Genomic DNA, 16,532 nt, shown 5'->3' with positions numbered 1-16,532 from the left:
CGGGTGCGGGTTCGGGCAGTGTGCGGGTGCGGGCTCGGGCAGTGTGCGGGTGCGGGAGCGGGCGGTCTGCGGGTGCGGGTGCGGACGGTCTGCGGGTGCGGGAGCGGGCAGTGTGCGGGTGCGGGAGCGGGCGGTCTGCGGGTGCGGGTGCGGACGGTCTGCGGGTGCGGGTGCGGGCGGTCTGCGGGTGCGGGAGCAGGCAATGTGCGGGTGCGGGTGCGGGAGCGGGCGGTCTGCAGGTGCGGGCTCGGGCAGTGTGCGGGTGCGGGCTCGGGCAGTGTGCGGGTGCGGGTGCGGGCGGTCTGTGGGTGCGGGAGCGGGCGGTCTGCGGGTGCGGGCTCGGGCAGTGTGCGGGTGCGGGCTCGGGCAGTGTGCGGGTGCGGGTGCGGGCGGTCTGCGGCTGCGGGCTCGGGCAGTGTGCGGGTGCGGGCTCGGGCAGTGTGCGGGTGCGGGTGCGGGCGGTCTGCGGGTGCGGGCTCGGGCAGTGTGCGGGTGCGGGTGCGGGCGGTCTGCGGGTGCGGGTGCGGACGGTCTGCGGGTGCGGGCTCGGGCAGTGTGCGGGTGCGGGTGCGGGCGGTCTGCGGGTGCGGGCTCGGGCAGTGTGCGGGTGCGGGTGCGGGCGGTCTGCGGGTGCGGGTGCGGGCGGTCTGCGAGTGCGGGTGCGGGCAGTGTGCGGGTGCGGGAGCGGGCGGTTTGCGGGTGCGGGTGCGGGCGGTCTGCGGGTGCGGGAGCGGGCAGTGTGCTGGTGCGGGTGCGGGCGGTCTGCGGGTGCGGGAGCGGGCAGTGTGCGGGTGCGGGAGCGGGCAGTGTGCGGGCAAAGGCGCTGAATCTTCCATGCGTGGGAAGGGACGGGAAGGGGGGTACATCACCGACGCACAAATGTGAGGAGCAGATGAGGGAGAGAGAAGTTGAATGGAAGTGAGAGAAAAGAAGCACAGAGATGACGGAGTCGAGTGCGAGAAGCGGGTCCACAACGCGGCAAGAGAGGAGAAACGAGAGGCAGGGAGAGAGCTTCAGCGCGAGTGCGTGAGGTGGCGCATGACGTCAAGGAGGCCGTGTCGCGTTGTAGACATTACACCCCCACGCACGGCTCTGCCAAGGAGGAACCGAACGGGGCTCTAGCAAGCACGACAACTGCTGAGCTGCCGTGCTCCGTAAAGCACGGTGTCGCTGCACAACACGAATGTGCCCATGACCCTCTGATCGGATGACCGCAACTTCGGTGCGACGAGAGGTGATTCTTGGGAGCTCAGTAAGGAGAAACAACCCAATTCTGCGAAGTGTCGACACTCATACCAGGTACCGCAAACGACCCCCGAGCACTAGCGGCACAGACTCTTAGCTTCCCCCAAAGGGTTTGCTTGACCGCAGCACCACGATAAGGTGGTCTCTGTACCTGCGGACGGCCCCGTCCACCATGAACAAGCACACACACATACGGGGTCGTAACAAAACACACAGAAATAGAAGTAGCCTCACGTGTAAAGGATCACCGACACATAAATGCACTCATACAAATAGGCCGTGCATCGGTATACGCACGCGCCAACACGCATTATCAGCCCACGCATCAAAAGAAACATCTTGTTTGCGGGCCGCCGCTTCAGGACCGCGGAGGCGGCACCTCCGACGGCGCAGCCTCGCCCTCCGTATGGGCTGCGACTCCGCCGCTGTCGTCGCGCCATCCAGCATTGCAACCTCCAAGCACGCGCAATCGTGTGTCGTCGTCCTCTCCGTTGTCGAGGACTCGCTGAAGGAGGCGGATGTGAAGAAACGTTATTGGCACCGCCGCACCACGGGAAGCAGCGGACGAGGGGGAGACATCAGGGGGGCGCCACCCCGCGCCAACGGCCATCACGCAGCAGCCCCACGCACTCACAGCGCGCGCCGGTGTAGGAGCAGGAAAAGCCCCGTGTGCCGTCGCACGCGCGGGCACCGTACCACCCGAGTGCTGCGAGATGTGTGTGCTGCGTCCCTCTGCAGAAGGGCGCGAAGCGACGCCATCGATCCTGTAGGTAGAAGCGAGCTTGGGGTTGGGCAACTCAACTGACGTCGTTACGAATACAGCGCCTCGAACTCGCGCGAGTGGAATCGTGGACATGAAGCGCCAGTGCAGGTGCGGCAGCAGCGCCCTCATCGGCACTGCTGGCCACTGTCAGACGCGAAGCCGCTCCAAGTGCACTGCTCGCGGGCCGAGCAGCACCGCTGCTCCCGCACATCATCTGCCGGCCCCGCTCTCGCCGCGATGACACTGCGGAGTCCATCCTGGCCGCAGGTGCACATCCCGCTTCAGCACCCATGTTCCTCGCTGGAGAAGAGGCGCGGCACGGCGGCGCGTCGAACTTTCCGGCTACCCAGCCATTGGCCAGCCTAGACTTCGCCGATTCCAAGAAAAGCGAGCTAAGAAAGAGAACAGCGGTGTGCAAGGCACAGAGCAACACCACGCAGCCACTCACGCAGACAAGCCGTGGGTGTGCCGTCCGCCGCGCTCCCTCGATTCCGCTTCCCGAAGTGGCTGTGTGAAGCACCGCTGGTGACCGGTGGGAGCGCACTCGGGGTTGAGGGAAGGAGGCGTATGTGTATCGCTGTGCATTTGTCCACATGTCGACATGTATGGGCGCCTCGAGGAGCCATGCAGAGGAAACCCTCTTCAGACATGTACGACATCACCGGCGCTGGACACTTCCGAGGCAGGGAGAGAAAAGGGGAGAGAGCGGCTGACGAGGCCTGGGTCACTCCCTTGTCAGCAGCCGCATGCGCAGCGTCCCACTTCACTCTCATCGATTGAGACTCGAAAAGCCAAAGAGAAGCCCGCCGACAGCCTTTCTGTTCATTTTGTTTTCAGGCACGCAACAGTTCTTGCTGCTCTCCCATACAAGCTGCTATGGGCGACAACCAGCCGAAGCACACCTCCTCCCCCACACAATTCCACCTCTTCACTTCACCACGCACGCGCACGCCTGAACACGCGCCCCCAGCATTCAACATCCACAGCGCCACACACCCCTAGCGCCACGCCACCAAACCGTACGTAGAGCAACCAACGTCCCCAGGAAAATAGGAAGAACCAAATCCGTCGGACCCACCCACAAATATACACTTAAGCACACACTTATACAGTTTCCCAACCCGCATATCGATCTCCGACCCACAGCGGTTTATAGAAAGAGAGAGGAAAAATATAGCTCTAAAACACACGCGGCCGAAAAAAAAAACCTGATAGCTCGTTAGATACAGAACATCCACGTCGACAACACACACACATCATTCCTCATCTGTCGCTCTCGAAGTACGCCGAGATTCTGCACTTTACGGAAAGAGGTAGCAACACCATAAGCGTCTGCGACGCCAAAAAAAAGAGCAACGGAGACGGCAGACCCGACAGAGCACACCGCCAAGAGCGCCTCGCGAGACAGCGTCAGGCTCCGATCTGACCAAAAAAAGGGATATGAGAGAATGCACGTAAATGCACAAGACGAGGGCGAAAGAAATATATAGTCGACGAAAAGAGGTGTCTGCAACCAACCGACGCAGTAACGACAGCAACCACGGAAGGCGTGCAAACACACACGCTTGATTTTCGAAAAAACAATTTGAAACGAGGCGACAGCTACAGGACTCTGAAAAAGAGGCGCGACCACCACCACACGCACCGAGGGAGTGAGGGAGAGGAAGAGCCGCGGGTGGGAAAAACAAATATATAGGGAGATGAGAGAACGAATGGGAGTAGATGTAAAAGACGAGGGCGAAAGAAAGAAAGATATAGTCGACGAAAAGAGGTGTCTGCAACCAACCGACGCAGTAACGACAGCAACCACGGAAGGCGTGCAAACACACACGCTTGATTTTTGAAAAACAATTTGAAACGAGGTGACAACTACAGGAATCGACAAGAGAGGCGCAACCACCACCACACGCACCGAGGGAGTGAGGGAGAGGAAGAGCCGCGGGTGGGAAAAACAAATATATAGGGAGATGAGAGAACGAATGGGAGTAGATGTAAAAGACGAGGGCGAAAGAAAGATATAGTCGACGAAAAGAGGTGTCTGCAACCAACCGACGCAGTAACGACAGCAACCACGGAAGGCGTGCAAACACACAAGGATCTATACCTGCAAAAGATGAAAACAATTTGAAACGAGGTGACAACTACAGGAATCGACAAGAGAGGCGCAACCACCACCACACGCACCGAGGGAGTGAGGGAGAGGAAGAGCCGCGGGTGGGAAAAACAAATATATAGGGGGGGAGAATTCGCGTAAATGCAAAAGACGAGGGCGAAAGAAAGAAAGATATAGTCGACGAAAAGAGGTGTCTGCAACCAACCGACGCAGTAACGACAGCAACCACGGAAGGCGTGCAAACACACACGCTTGATTTTCGAAAAAAACAATTTGAAACGAGGTGACAACTACAGGAATCTCAAAAAGAGGCGCGACCACCACCACACGCACCGAGGGAGTGAGGGAGAGGAAGAGCCGCGGGTGGGAAAAACAAATATATAGGGGAGGGGAGAATTCGCGTAAATGCAAAAGACGAGGGCGAAAGAAATATATAGTCGACGAAAAGAGGTGTCTGCAACCAACCGACGCAGTAACGACAGCAACCACGGAAGGCGTGCAAACACACACGCTTGATTTTCGAAAAAACAATTTGAAACGAGGCGACAGCTACAGGACTCTGAAAAAGAGGCGCGACCACCACCACACGCACCGAGGGAGTGAGGGAGAGGAAGAGCCGCGGGTGGGAAAAACAAATATATAGGGAGATGAGAGAACGAATGGGAGTAGATGTAAAAGACGAGGGCGAAAGAAAGATATAGTCGACGAAAAGAGGTGTCTGCAACCAACCGACGCAGTAACGACAGCAACCACGGAAGGCGTGCAAACACACACGCTTGATTTTCGAAAAAACAATTTGAAACGAGGCGACAACTACAGGACTCTGAAAAAGAGGCGCGACCACCACCACACGCACCGAGGGAGTGAGGGAGAGGAAGAGCCGCGGGTGGGAAAAACAAATATATAGGGGAGGGGAGAATTCGCGTAAATGCAAAAGACGAGGGCGAAAGAAAGAAAGATATAGTCGACGGAAAGAGGTGTCTGCAACCAACCGACGCAGTAACGACAGCAACCACGGAAGGCGTGCAAACACACACGCTTGATTTTCGAAAAAACAATTTGAAACGAGGTGACAACTACAGGAATCGACAAGAGAGGCGCAACCACCACCACACGCACCGAGGGAGTGAGGGAGAGGAAGAGCCGCGGGTGGGAAAAACAAATATATAGGGAGATGAGAGAACGAATGGGAGTAGATGTAAAAGACGAGGGCGAAAGAAAGAAATATATAGTCGACGGAAAGAGGTGTCTGCAACCAACCGACGCAGTAAAGACAGCGACCACGGAAGGCGTGCAAACACACAAGGATCTATACCTGCAAAAGATGAAAACAATTTGAAACGAGGTGACAACTACAGGAATCGACAAGAGAGGCGCAACCACCACCACACGCACCGAGGGAGTGAGGGAGAGGAAGAGCCGCGGGTGGGAAAAACAAATATATAGGGGGGGAGAATTCGCGTAAATGCAAAAGACGAGGGCGAAAGAAAGAAAGATATAGTCGACGAAAAGAGGTGTCTGCAACCAACCGACGCAGTAACGACAGCAACCACGGAAGGCGTGCAAACACACACGCTTGATTTTCGAAAAAACAATTTGAAACGAGGTGACAACTACAGGAATCGACAAGAGAGGCGCAACCACCACCACACGCACCGAGGGAGTGAGGGAGAGGAAGAGCCGCGGGTGGGAAAAACAAATATATAGGGAGATGAGAGAACGAATGGGAGTAGATGTAAAAGACGAGGGAGAAAGAAAGAAAGATATAGTCGACGGAAAGAGGTGTCTGCAACCAACCGACGCAGTAACGACAGCAACCACGGAAGGCGTGCAAACACACAAGGATCTATACCTGCAAAACATGAAAACAATTTGAAACGAGGTGACAACTACAGGAATCTCAAAAAGAGGCGCAACCACCACCAGACGCACCGAGGAAGTGAAGACAGAGAAAGGCACTCGCACAATCACGGAGGACAGATGTCGAGCTTATTTGACGAGCGGGACAGTAATAACGCCAAAGGAGGAAGGCGACGATATGCGGAGCAAGACGAAGGCGAGACGAGACTTCACTACGACTGGAGGAACGACGAGATCGCGCAGATGTACACCCGTGGAGAGAACGATGCAGGGGAAAAGAGAGGGGAACCGAAGATGAGCAGTGGGAGATTCTCACAGAAGGCACGTGCGCCTGTCTGCTCTTCTCGGCACGTGCGTTTCTTTCGGTTCGTGTGTCTGTCGATGTCTGTGTGCGGTGGGCGAGTATGTCTGCGCAGATGCACAGGTTACTCTGCAGCCACGAAAAAAAGGCAACAACGGTGTACGTAGAGGGAGGCAGTGATGGGGGGCGGCTTCGTTGTTCTGACGGCTTGTATGGAGATATTCTGATCTATAAGAGAGCGAAACCAACCTACGAAACGGACACACAAACAGGCGCCGAGGGGTGGTGCACAGCGATGAGCGAATTATCGACGCACGCGAGTTTGACAGGAAGTGCGAGGATACGGGCTCGGGCAGTGTGTGGGAGCGGCGCCTGCGATGTGAGGGCAAAATTGCTGCATCTTGAAAGCGTGCGGGGGGGGGGGGCTACATCACCCACGAAGAATGATTATGAGCAGATGAAGGAGAGAGGTGGTTAACGGAGATGAGTAATTAGAAGTACAGAGGTGGAGGACGGCGGAAAGAAGAGTGAGTGGGATGGGTGGAGGCTTGTTGGACCGTTCCGCGCTGAGGATATGGCCTGCGTTGATGTAAGTTTGCGTTGCGGAGGGCGAACAGCGGTCATAAAGCCAGTCGCGCCTTTGGCGGGGTTGATGTACATCGTCTTGCTTTTGACGAGCGCACAAAAAAGTTACTGAAACAGATTTGGAGAAGGGGGTGGTGAGAGCTGGGGGTCAAAGACAAATACGACAGGTATCGGGCTGAAATGAACACCTGCCGATAATAATGAAGCGACAACGGATTGGTAAGAAGTCTTCGCACTTGAAAGCACACATACACAGAGAGGCGCGATCAAGAAAGGGAAGGGATTCAAAGGAAAGAGGGAAGCGTATCAAACGGAGCGGCGGGGTACGCGTATGATGAAAGGGGTGGGGCGGAAAAAGACAAGAGAGAGGGGGAAGAGTCAGAGAGAGAAAAGCGAGTGCCAGGGCCGAACACTAGGCGCGTAGCGGCGAAATCTCTTCTGACGCGGACAATGCGAAGCACGCGGCAGTTCCAGGAGGTGGAGAAGTCAGCAGACAGGATAGCGCATGGTCCTGCGTGGTTTCGCGTGGGTGGGCGCACAAACACCTCCTGTAGACGGTTCTGAAAGCGAGGCCGCGAAGGCGGCCGCACGGATACGCTGGCCGACACGCTGGCACACATGGAAAAAGTAGCAGAAGGAAGCTTAATGCACAAGATGCCGTGGTGGAAAGGCAGTGAAAGAGACGGCGGTGGGAGTCGCGACTGCAAGGTCGACCGCCGCGTGAAGTTCAGCGCGCGATTGAGGGCGGCGTTCGGACGCTTTCGTTACAGAACCCCAGACCTTTTTTTGTTTAGGAATGGCCACCCCGAGCGCCACGGAAGCGAGGCACGCACCCATGACCGTTTGACGCCCCATGAGCAAGCTCTTCTGCTTTTGCGCGCCGCAAAGAAGCGCAATTTGAGGGCACCACCCCTGCCAGCGACACAGCCCCCTGTGCGCGGAAGCTTCTTTCCGATGGCCCACGCGCCCCTTTCGCCGGAAGCGGACCCCCCTCTGGGTTGTCGGAGCGCAAAGCCGAGGCAACGCATAATCTCGAAACAATGAGGGGCGGGCGCTTTGGACGGTCTGCGCCGGCGGTGGGGACGGGTCGGGTGCCTCCCCGGGCGGGGGCGGGAATGGGCCGGGCAGCCCAAACGGCTCTCAGAGAAATTGAGCATGGGGGGCAGCAAAGGCGACCTTTGCAGCGCTGGCGCCGGCAATTCCGTGACGACGTTGTTCTTCTTCCAAACCCGGGAAACACCGTAGACGCTCGGGGAACTCCTTGCAGCGGTGGTCACGCACCCACGGCGAGGCTTTTGCAAGATCGCCAGCCCCGTTTGGCGCGGGTGGGGTGGGCCGTGAACGGGGCGGAGATGGTGAAGGTGCTGAGGCATATCGTGCGCTGTGGCGTTTTGGGTGGCGGAGCTTTGGCGTCCTAAGCACGCCATTCTCTGTGAACATGCCTGCGCGGTGTTTCGGGTGGTGCTCGCATACATGGAATAGCAGTCTGGAGCGCACGAAATGGGTAGCTGAGCGCAACTGGAAGTAGAATGAGGGCTCGGCGCTGGGGCGGGGGCTGCGAGCATGTTTCTCTGCCTGGTGCGCCCTCAGTTCGCCAGCCCTTAAGTAGACACGAAGACGGTGGGGGCGGGCACGGCGTGCATCATCCCAACAGCGCGGCGTTCGACCGGGTCGTGGCCAACCTTTCTGTCCGGGGGAAAAGGGTCGCGTGCGCCGACCGGTGGCGTGCGCCAAGGCGAAAACGCACAACGGGCATCCCACAGGCGGGGCAGACCACACGGCCGGGATGATTGGCGGGGGGCTCCGCAACGGATAGGGGCGTGTCTCAGGGGCAGCGGGTGGCGCCACCGTCCGCCCCCGGGAAGAGAAGGCCGATGCAACGGGATTCACCTTGCGGCAACGTCGGCGGATCGAATACCTGCGGTACACCTGCGGGGGGTGGGGGCACCTCCAGCGGCGGCCCGCTGGGCGGAGGTGGCTGCGGCGCTCGGGGCCCGGGTCTGGCGGGCGTACGAAGCGGGGCAGAAAACGACGGAGCGGTTCGCAGTGACGAAAGTAATTTTGGGGGAGCAAGGTGTGGACACAGAGAGGGCATTGCCGGGGGTGGGGTTTTTCGGCGGCTGGGGTAACCGTGGCGCGTGTGGCCTGATCGCGGGGTTGGGGACGGAGGGGCCACCGGTGACGGCCGAACGGCGAACGCTTCCGGCGATGCTTCTTCCCACACCGAGGGAAGCGAAGGTCTATGCGGCGGCGGTTCTGCCGCAGGGAGAAGGGCAAAAGCCGGCGCAGGGGCGGTCGTGACGGCGGCTGGGAACGGAAAGCGTTGTCGCAGGTGCGTGTCAATCAAGCGCGCGTCGACAGCGACGCGGCCGCAGGTGTGGAACGCGCGGTGGGGGCAGCGTATTCGCACCACTCCCCTCTGGGGTTGCAGAAACGGTCCGAGCACTATTGAAGAGGGGCTGACGCTGAGGAATGCGATGCGCAGCCTTCAGGTGCCTGCAAAGACTATTTCGCTGAGCGAGAACGTCGGGGTAGACGGGGCAGAACGCCGGAAGGGCGGCGAATCGAATGGGGCGTTCGTTTCAGGGGCGTTGAAGGGGCAGCCCCGGCGAGACTTTGGGTCGGAGGTGCGGACGCGGATCAAGGGGAGGAGAGGGTTGCGGTGACAGGAAGCGGGATGTGTGTGTCGGTGGGTTTGCGGTGGGTCCACAATAGCGTCGTCAGGGGGGGGGTGTCGGCGTCTGGTCGGCACCATCGGCATCGCATATCTTCTTCAGGGTGGATCAGGCTGTGAAGCCATCGGAAGCGTCGGGGCGTGTCACATCGAAAGTGTGCCGCTACGGGCTGCCCGTGGCGAATGGGGTGGGGGCACGTGGGGTTAAACGGATTTTCTCCGAGGAGTCGCTGGCGCTGCGCGGGGAGGATCTTGTAGCACGGCGAGGTCTTGATGGACCTTCAGGCGTCGGACGATGCTGAAGATGTCCGTGGTCTAGGCTGAAACGTTCTTAGGGAGACGGCAGCCTGTTTTCGCGAGCTCGTCGACGCGGCCGCGCTGAGAAATACCTGCGTGGCCAAAGGCAAACTGGAAGGAAAGTCGCATCTTGCGCTTTGCAAGGTGAAGAATGAGCCACCAGATGGGCCTGAGTGCGCCGTCCAAAGCCGTCACCGGCCCGATGTTCAGGGCCTTCATGAAAGGGAGCGAGTCTGTGAAGACCGCGGCCGCGTTCGTATGGGGGTTAAGGGTGGGCATGGGGGGGGGGGGCGGGACGCGTAGGCCAGCTTCCAAGGCGACGAATTCTTCCCGGTAGCTGCGCGCCCGCTCCCCTGCTGCAACCTCGGCTTTTGCAATGCGTATGCGATGGTGTTCAAGAATTGATACCCCGCCAGAGCCGAACGTTGGCTTTAAGGCGCCGTCAGCCCAGAGCGCGTAGTCGGCGGCTTGCTTCTTGTCGGGAGGTCGTCGGCTGATGGGCAGCCTTTCAGGGTTAGGTGGAAGAAGGGGCGTTCGGCGAGTCGAAGGGAAGTCGCGGGGCGTCGACCGTCGAGCCCGTCAAAGGTGCTTTAGAAGGGCGTGGCGGCACCCACTTAGTCGTGCATCGGGTGGGGGGGGGGAACATCTGCCGAGCGAGGTCACTCATCATACCCCCTTTTGCGGTGACGTTCAAGTGGTCTTGTGGGCATCGTGGTGGCGCCTCGGCGTCCAGCTTTTCAAATTTGGCTTTTCGGTGTAGCGCGGGGCACGTGGGGCGCCGCTTGGGATTCCGGCAACCACCCCTGCAGTATTGCGCTGGGGCTTTTTAAAGGCGCCTGCGGGTCGGGGGCTTTTCCGCGCGCAAAGCTGCGGTATCAAAGGGGCGGCGGGGGTGGGCAAAAGCTGGGTGGGGGGGGCGCTTGGTTCCCCTTCCGGGCCCCAAGGAAGGCGGCGCGATGGCACGGGGCCGCAGCAGGCGTAGGCGCTCGGCGCGCAAGGTCCGATCTACGTGGGCGCCTGTCCTCCGTGCTGGCGACCCCGCTCGCTGTGAGTGTGAGCTTGCCAAGCCGCGTTAACTACAGCAGCGTGTAGTCAGTTTGGGGTTTCCTGGGTTCCATGAGGCGGTTTTTTCCCACCCCGCAAAGGCGCCCCGGGCGGCCTCGAGGGTGTGCCGAGCCACGCGTAATGGTGGCGCAATCATCGGCAAAGGGGGCGTGTTCACCCCCTAAGGGCGTATTGGGGCGCCTTCTTGGGGGGGCTCGTCGCGATGACGATGGGTAAAGGGCAGAGGACCGGTTCCCTTTGGGCACCGCGGGCCGGCGGGCGGTGCGTGGGTTGGGGCTGTGCGCCTGCGCGCGGGGGGCGCTGGCTGGGATAAAATGCAAATCCCGAAAGATCCGCCACGGGCGCGCCCCGTAGCGCCCCGGCGTGCCAGTGGGGCGGCGGTGGTCTAATGGGTGAAAACCCCGGGGTTTGCCGATCAGGGCCACGCCCGCCTTGTCCCCCGCTCTCGGGAAAGAATGCGCGACGCCAGACACAGCGCGGGGTCCCGCGCAGACCTCTGCAAGCGGAAGCCCGTCTGTTGCGGGGGTGCCCTGGGCTCAATGGGTGGTCTGGATGCATCGGGGGGTCATGCGTTCTAGGATCTTGCACGAATTTCTCGTCAGCGTAACGGGTCTGTGGGGGAGGAGGTCTTTGCGAGGTTTGCCCGCCTTCGGTGTGAGGTGAACGTGCCCAGCCTTCACGCATCGGGCACCTGACCACGGACAACCGATGGGCTTTGTAGCGTGAGCAGCGGGCAAAGCCCCACATGGGGGAGCTCACAAATTGCCCCGAAGCGCATATGAGCCGGACCGGGGGCGGGCCCGAGACGCATTTCGCGCAACGCCTTCTCGAGCTCCGCTGGGGAGAAAAGGGGGAAAGCGGTGGCGGGGGGGCGGGGTCATATGAAGGTGGGCGCGCCGACGTGCCGCGCCGATTGCTTGGCGCACATCGCGGGTTGGTCGTTGATCCGGGTCTTGGCGTTCGATGGGGCGCCGCTGACGACCATCAAAGGGAAGACCCGCGGGCGGTGGGCGTAGAAAGGCTTGGCGATGTGCCAGCTGACAGCGGCTGTTGGCTCCAAGTGGGGGGGGGGTCGCGTGTCCCGCAACCAGCCCATGGCGATCTTCCGGCGTCGACGGCGGCAGTGGGGCAAGCCGCCAAGCGAGGGGCAGGCCACGGCACCTGGTATTCGCTTTCCTCATCCTGGTGAACTCCGGCGCCAAAAAGAGGGTGCGCTTCGCAACCGCGCGGGGAAACATCGCGCTTGACGCCGGCACGGGTGATCTTCGCGACATCCGCGGCCAGCGTGTGCACGGGGATGCGTGTACGTAGGGGGGAAGTGCCCGCAGTGTGCGACCGGGGGCGCGGGGTTACGCGACGCCGGTGCGACCGCCTGCGCCACAGGCAATGGCGAACGATCCGGAAACGTTTTTCGCCGCGTTGGCCAAACTCTAGTCCTCAAAGCGGTGGCCTCCCAGGCGTAAGCGGCGACACGCGCAACGCAGAAACCCCAGCCAGCCCGCCTTCTTCCAGCTGTGAAGGCGGCGGGACTCGAAGGCGATCGGTCCGCCCAGGGTCTGGCCAAGCACGCTGCGCTCATTTGAACCCGTGCGCAAACGCTGTCTGGGGCGAACCGGGCCGCCCATGACCGCACCAAACATCCCCCGCCGAACCCCACGCCGGGCGCCGGAGCCGACGCACCCCAGCTTCATATCCGCACCCCGCTGCGCTAGGCGTTCGCCATGCGCCCCCGGCGACTGAGAGACGTCGGAAAGGAGACTGTTGAAGCTCGCATCCATGGAAAACATAACCAGTGCGCCGGTCGGGATCTTGGCGGACATCGGCGGCAGCATCTACGGGGTGACGTGCCGGCCTTTTGCCGCGTACGAGGCGACCATCTTCACAGTCAACTAGTCAGGCGGGGGTCAGGGTGTGGCAGACAAGCCCGAAGCCGGGCCGCAAAGCACGCGTGCCGGCGGCCACCGCGCCCCATCGCGGACGAGGATGGACACCCCACCATCTTGGCGTGTCAGGGCATAGTGCCTAAATCCATTTTACTTTGAAAGAAGCGCACGCGTTCACAGCAAAATGTATCGCGGAAAGCACACACCACACGACGAGGTCATCGCCGAGACGCCCCGATGGTGGAGAATGCGCTTTTCTTTTGGCGTACCGCGTACACCCCGCTTCGCACCTCTTAAGATAGGCCCCAGGCTACGCTCTGCACCGCCGCGCCGCGCGCAAGCGTCTGGCCACCAAACGCGCGCGTGGGTGATGGCGCCGCGCGTGGCTGCGGGCGGGGGCGGGGCGGCGCATAAATGGGGGGCGGCCAAGGCCCCCATCCCGGCCATGCTGCTGAAAAAGGGTCTTTCTTCCGGGGCCGACGCCGCGCTCGCCCGCCCCGAAAGGGATGTTCGCGGGCTTTCGGCCTCCCCCATCGGGGTGTGTGGAGCTGGGACGCCGGGTTGGGGTGGCCGGCTTCATGCCGAACCCCAACCGTACCAACGCTGACGCGTTAGCGGCGAACACGCACGGAGCACCAACAACGCCCCAAAGAGAAAAATAACAGATAAGAGCGGAGTTGCGCGCACACTAGCACCAACGAGACTATTTGTCCAGCAGGCCGTTGATGCGCAAGAACGCCTTCGTGTTTGCCTTGCGGCCGGCGAACTTCTCGTACGCAACGTTCGCGTCCACCAGAGTTGCCCACAGAGAGCACGCACGCACGCAGGTGGTCACCGTTCTCGCGCGTCAGCCCGCCGTTCTCCAGGAACCACTCGAACCCGTCGCAGTCCAGCACACGCGCCCACTGGTACACGTAGTAGTTCGACGCATATCCGCCAGAGAAAGTGTACATGAAGTGCCCGCTGTGGTAGCGCGGCGGCACTTCGGTCATCCCAACACCAAAGGACTTCATCGCCGCCTCCTCCACCTGCGCTTGTGGTGGCGCAGCCGTTTCCTCCGCAACCAGGTGCCAGCAGAGATCGAGGTACGCCGCCTTGGCCACCTCGATGGTGTGGAAACCGCGCCGTATGTCTCGGCCGCCTTGCGATCCACCAGCGCCTGCGGGATCGGCTTTTTGGTTTCGTAGCGAATGGCGTAGTTCTTCAACACGGCGTTGTACATTGCCCAGTGCTCGTTGATCTGCGATGGAAACTCGAGGAAGTCACGGGCGACGCTTGTGCCGGAAAGAGTCGAGTACTTGGGGTTGCTTAGCATGCCGTGCAGTCCGTGGCCGAACTCATGGAAGAGCGTCGTCACGTCGCTGCGGCTCGGCAAGGTTGGCCTGCCTTCAGCCGGCTTCACAACGTTTAGTACAATGTGCACGGCCGGATTCTGGCCAAGGAGGGGGCTCTGGCGAGCATAGAAGGTTATCCACCAACCACCACGCTTGCTTGCGCGCGCGTAAGGGTCAAGGCAGAAAATGGCGAGTGACTCACCCATGCAGTCAAACATCTCAAACGACATCGCGTCGGGGTGGTACACCGGCAGATCCGTGCGCCGCTGCATCGTCACACCGTACAGCTTCTCCGCCGTGTAGAACACGCCACGCTCAAGCACGTTGTTCAGCTCAAAGTACGGCTTCGTTTCGTTATCGTCGAGGTTGTGCCGCGGCTTGCGCACTCGCTCCGCGCAGTGCCTCCAGTCCCAGGGCGCCAGCTCGAAGTCCCCACCCTCCTCGCGAATCACCTGCTTGATGCCAGCCGCCTCCCTCTTCACCCTCGACGCCGCCGCATCGCCCATATCGCGCAGCAAGGCCTCCGCGGATGCCGGGCCGGCCATCTGGTTCTGCAGCTGCCGCTCGGAAAAGCTCTTCTTGCCGAGCAGCTTTGCCTTTCTCAGCCGCAGCTGCGCAATCTCCACGGTGGTGGCGCTTGTGTCCTTCGCGTCACCGCGTCCGGCGCGCTGGGCCCTTGCCTAAAACGGGTTGTGGTGCCCCCCGCGGCCTCTCAGAGACGCTAGCGGCTGCTGCGGCGCCCCGTTTGCGTTAATAAACGCTTTCCTTCCGTATAGCAAACGTTCCTTGCCCCCTTCTTGGGGCGCGTGGCCCCTACCACGCCGAGGCCCCCAAGCCCGGGCGGCGCCACCCACAACAAGCAGCGCGGTCCCCCGTGTGTCCGTCCCCCTTCTGCAAAACCGCTCTTGGGGTTGGCGGGGCGCTCGTTCGCTTGCCTCGGCTTCTCCTTCGCTGCGTTGCCAAGGCCGGCGCCGGCCCTGCGAAACCCTTCGGCGTATTTTCAAACCAGCCGCAAGTCTTCACCAGCGAGGCTGGAACGCTCGTCGTGCACAGCCTTGATGCGGTTGTAAAAGGCGCCATCGGGGTAGATCTTGTCCGTGTGGGCGGAGAACTTTGGGGCGTGGGCCTGCTCCGGATTTTGCATTTCCGGTTTTGCGTCTGCGGGGCAGGGGTTTTGGAAGGCCAGACGTGCGCGCCCAAGCGGCGCCCCGCCCCGCCCCAGTGCCGCAACCGTGTTTTCGAGGGTGGGCTCGTCAGGTTTGGGCTTGGTCGCCTGATCTCTGCCATCTTCTCCGCCATGCCCTTCTCGAAAGCGGAGGCGTAGAGCTCCATGGTGATCTGATCAAAGGGCGGTCGCTTTCGTGGGCCGGGGGGGGGGGCGGGCGGGCGGGCGCGCCGTACCGGGTATGTTCGTGTATGCGATGTGTGTTTGCCGGGGTTGCTTTTTTTTTTTGCCCGGGGGCAGATGGCCCGCTTCGTCCCCTGTTCGCTGCCAAGGGTGTGTCCGCGTTTTTTTTTTGGTTGGGTTTCAAGCCTGCGGGGCGCAAGGGGAAAGGCTTGGCGGAACCATCCCGTTGGGCTCGGGGGGGGTCGTGGCCGGTGGTAAGGTCTGCCGCCGTCGCCGAGTAAAAGGGCCAGGCGCCAGGGCTTTTGTGGGTGTGGTGGTGGTGGGGGGTGTCTCGGCCACGGCCCGCGCCCCCGCCACAAAAGGAACCGCGCGCAGAGCGCCCCCCCCCCCCCCAAGTCCCTTTTGCTGCGGGGCGGAAATCCAGCCTGGAAGATGTAGGGTAAAAACGTGGTGCAGTTGTAAAGGTTTCGGCTGTAAGGTTTTGCCCTCTCTTTGGTGTGGGGCCCCGGTCGGGTGGGCTCGCCCGCCGGCTTTCCGAACTTGGGGCAAAGGGTGGCGGGGGAAAAAAGGGATGTGGGTGGCGGTCTGGCGACGGCCCGCCACCGGGGCTGGGCCTCGTTTTCCCCGACGGGGTTTTCGATGGCAGGGCGTGGCGCCCCCCCCCCACCCCCCCCCGATGCCTTTAGTCTTAGGCACTCCTCTGCCAAGTTTTTGCGGTGACAGCGGTTTTTTTTTTCCGTTTCGCGCGCTAGGTTGCCACCGTTTTCCTTTGCAGAAAACGGGCCGCAAAGGCGAAAAGGGGGGGGGGGAGGCTAGGCGTTCCTTTTGGCTGCCTGGGTGGAGGGGGGCGTGCCATGGCGGCGGGTGTTTTTTTTTGCTCGACCACAGGCCCTCCGGGCTGCCAGCCTGTTCCGTTCGTCTGCTTCTCGTTGGGGCCTCTTGTTCCTCCGTCGCGCTGATCTCTCATTCCGGAAGCCTGGCCGTTGGCGCTGGGCTGCCGGGGCCGGGTGCGCCTCCGAAGGTGCGTGGGTGTGGGAAAGGCAAAGGTGGCGCAAGATCACTCG

General features: G+C 61.2%; 1 pseudogene across 1 annotated transcript; it reads right to left on the bottom strand.

Annotated features, from left to right (window-relative positions):
• Nucleotides 1–13,397: 13,397 nt before the first annotated feature.
• Nucleotides 13,398–15,264, bottom strand: LINJ_01_0850 (annotated as a pseudogene). Its single transcript is given in 3 exon segments — nt 13,398–13,796; nt 13,799–14,842; nt 14,845–15,264. Coding segments are annotated over 3 exon segments (1,863 nt in total).
• Nucleotides 15,265–16,532: the final 1,268 nt, after the last annotated feature.

Source organism: Leishmania infantum, chromosome 1 (genome assembly GCF_000002875.2).
Source record: "Leishmania infantum JPCM5 genome chromosome 1".
Classification (NCBI taxonomy): Eukaryota; Euglenozoa; class Kinetoplastea; order Trypanosomatida; family Trypanosomatidae; genus Leishmania; species Leishmania infantum.
This window is presented reverse-complemented; position numbering and strand designations above follow the sequence as displayed.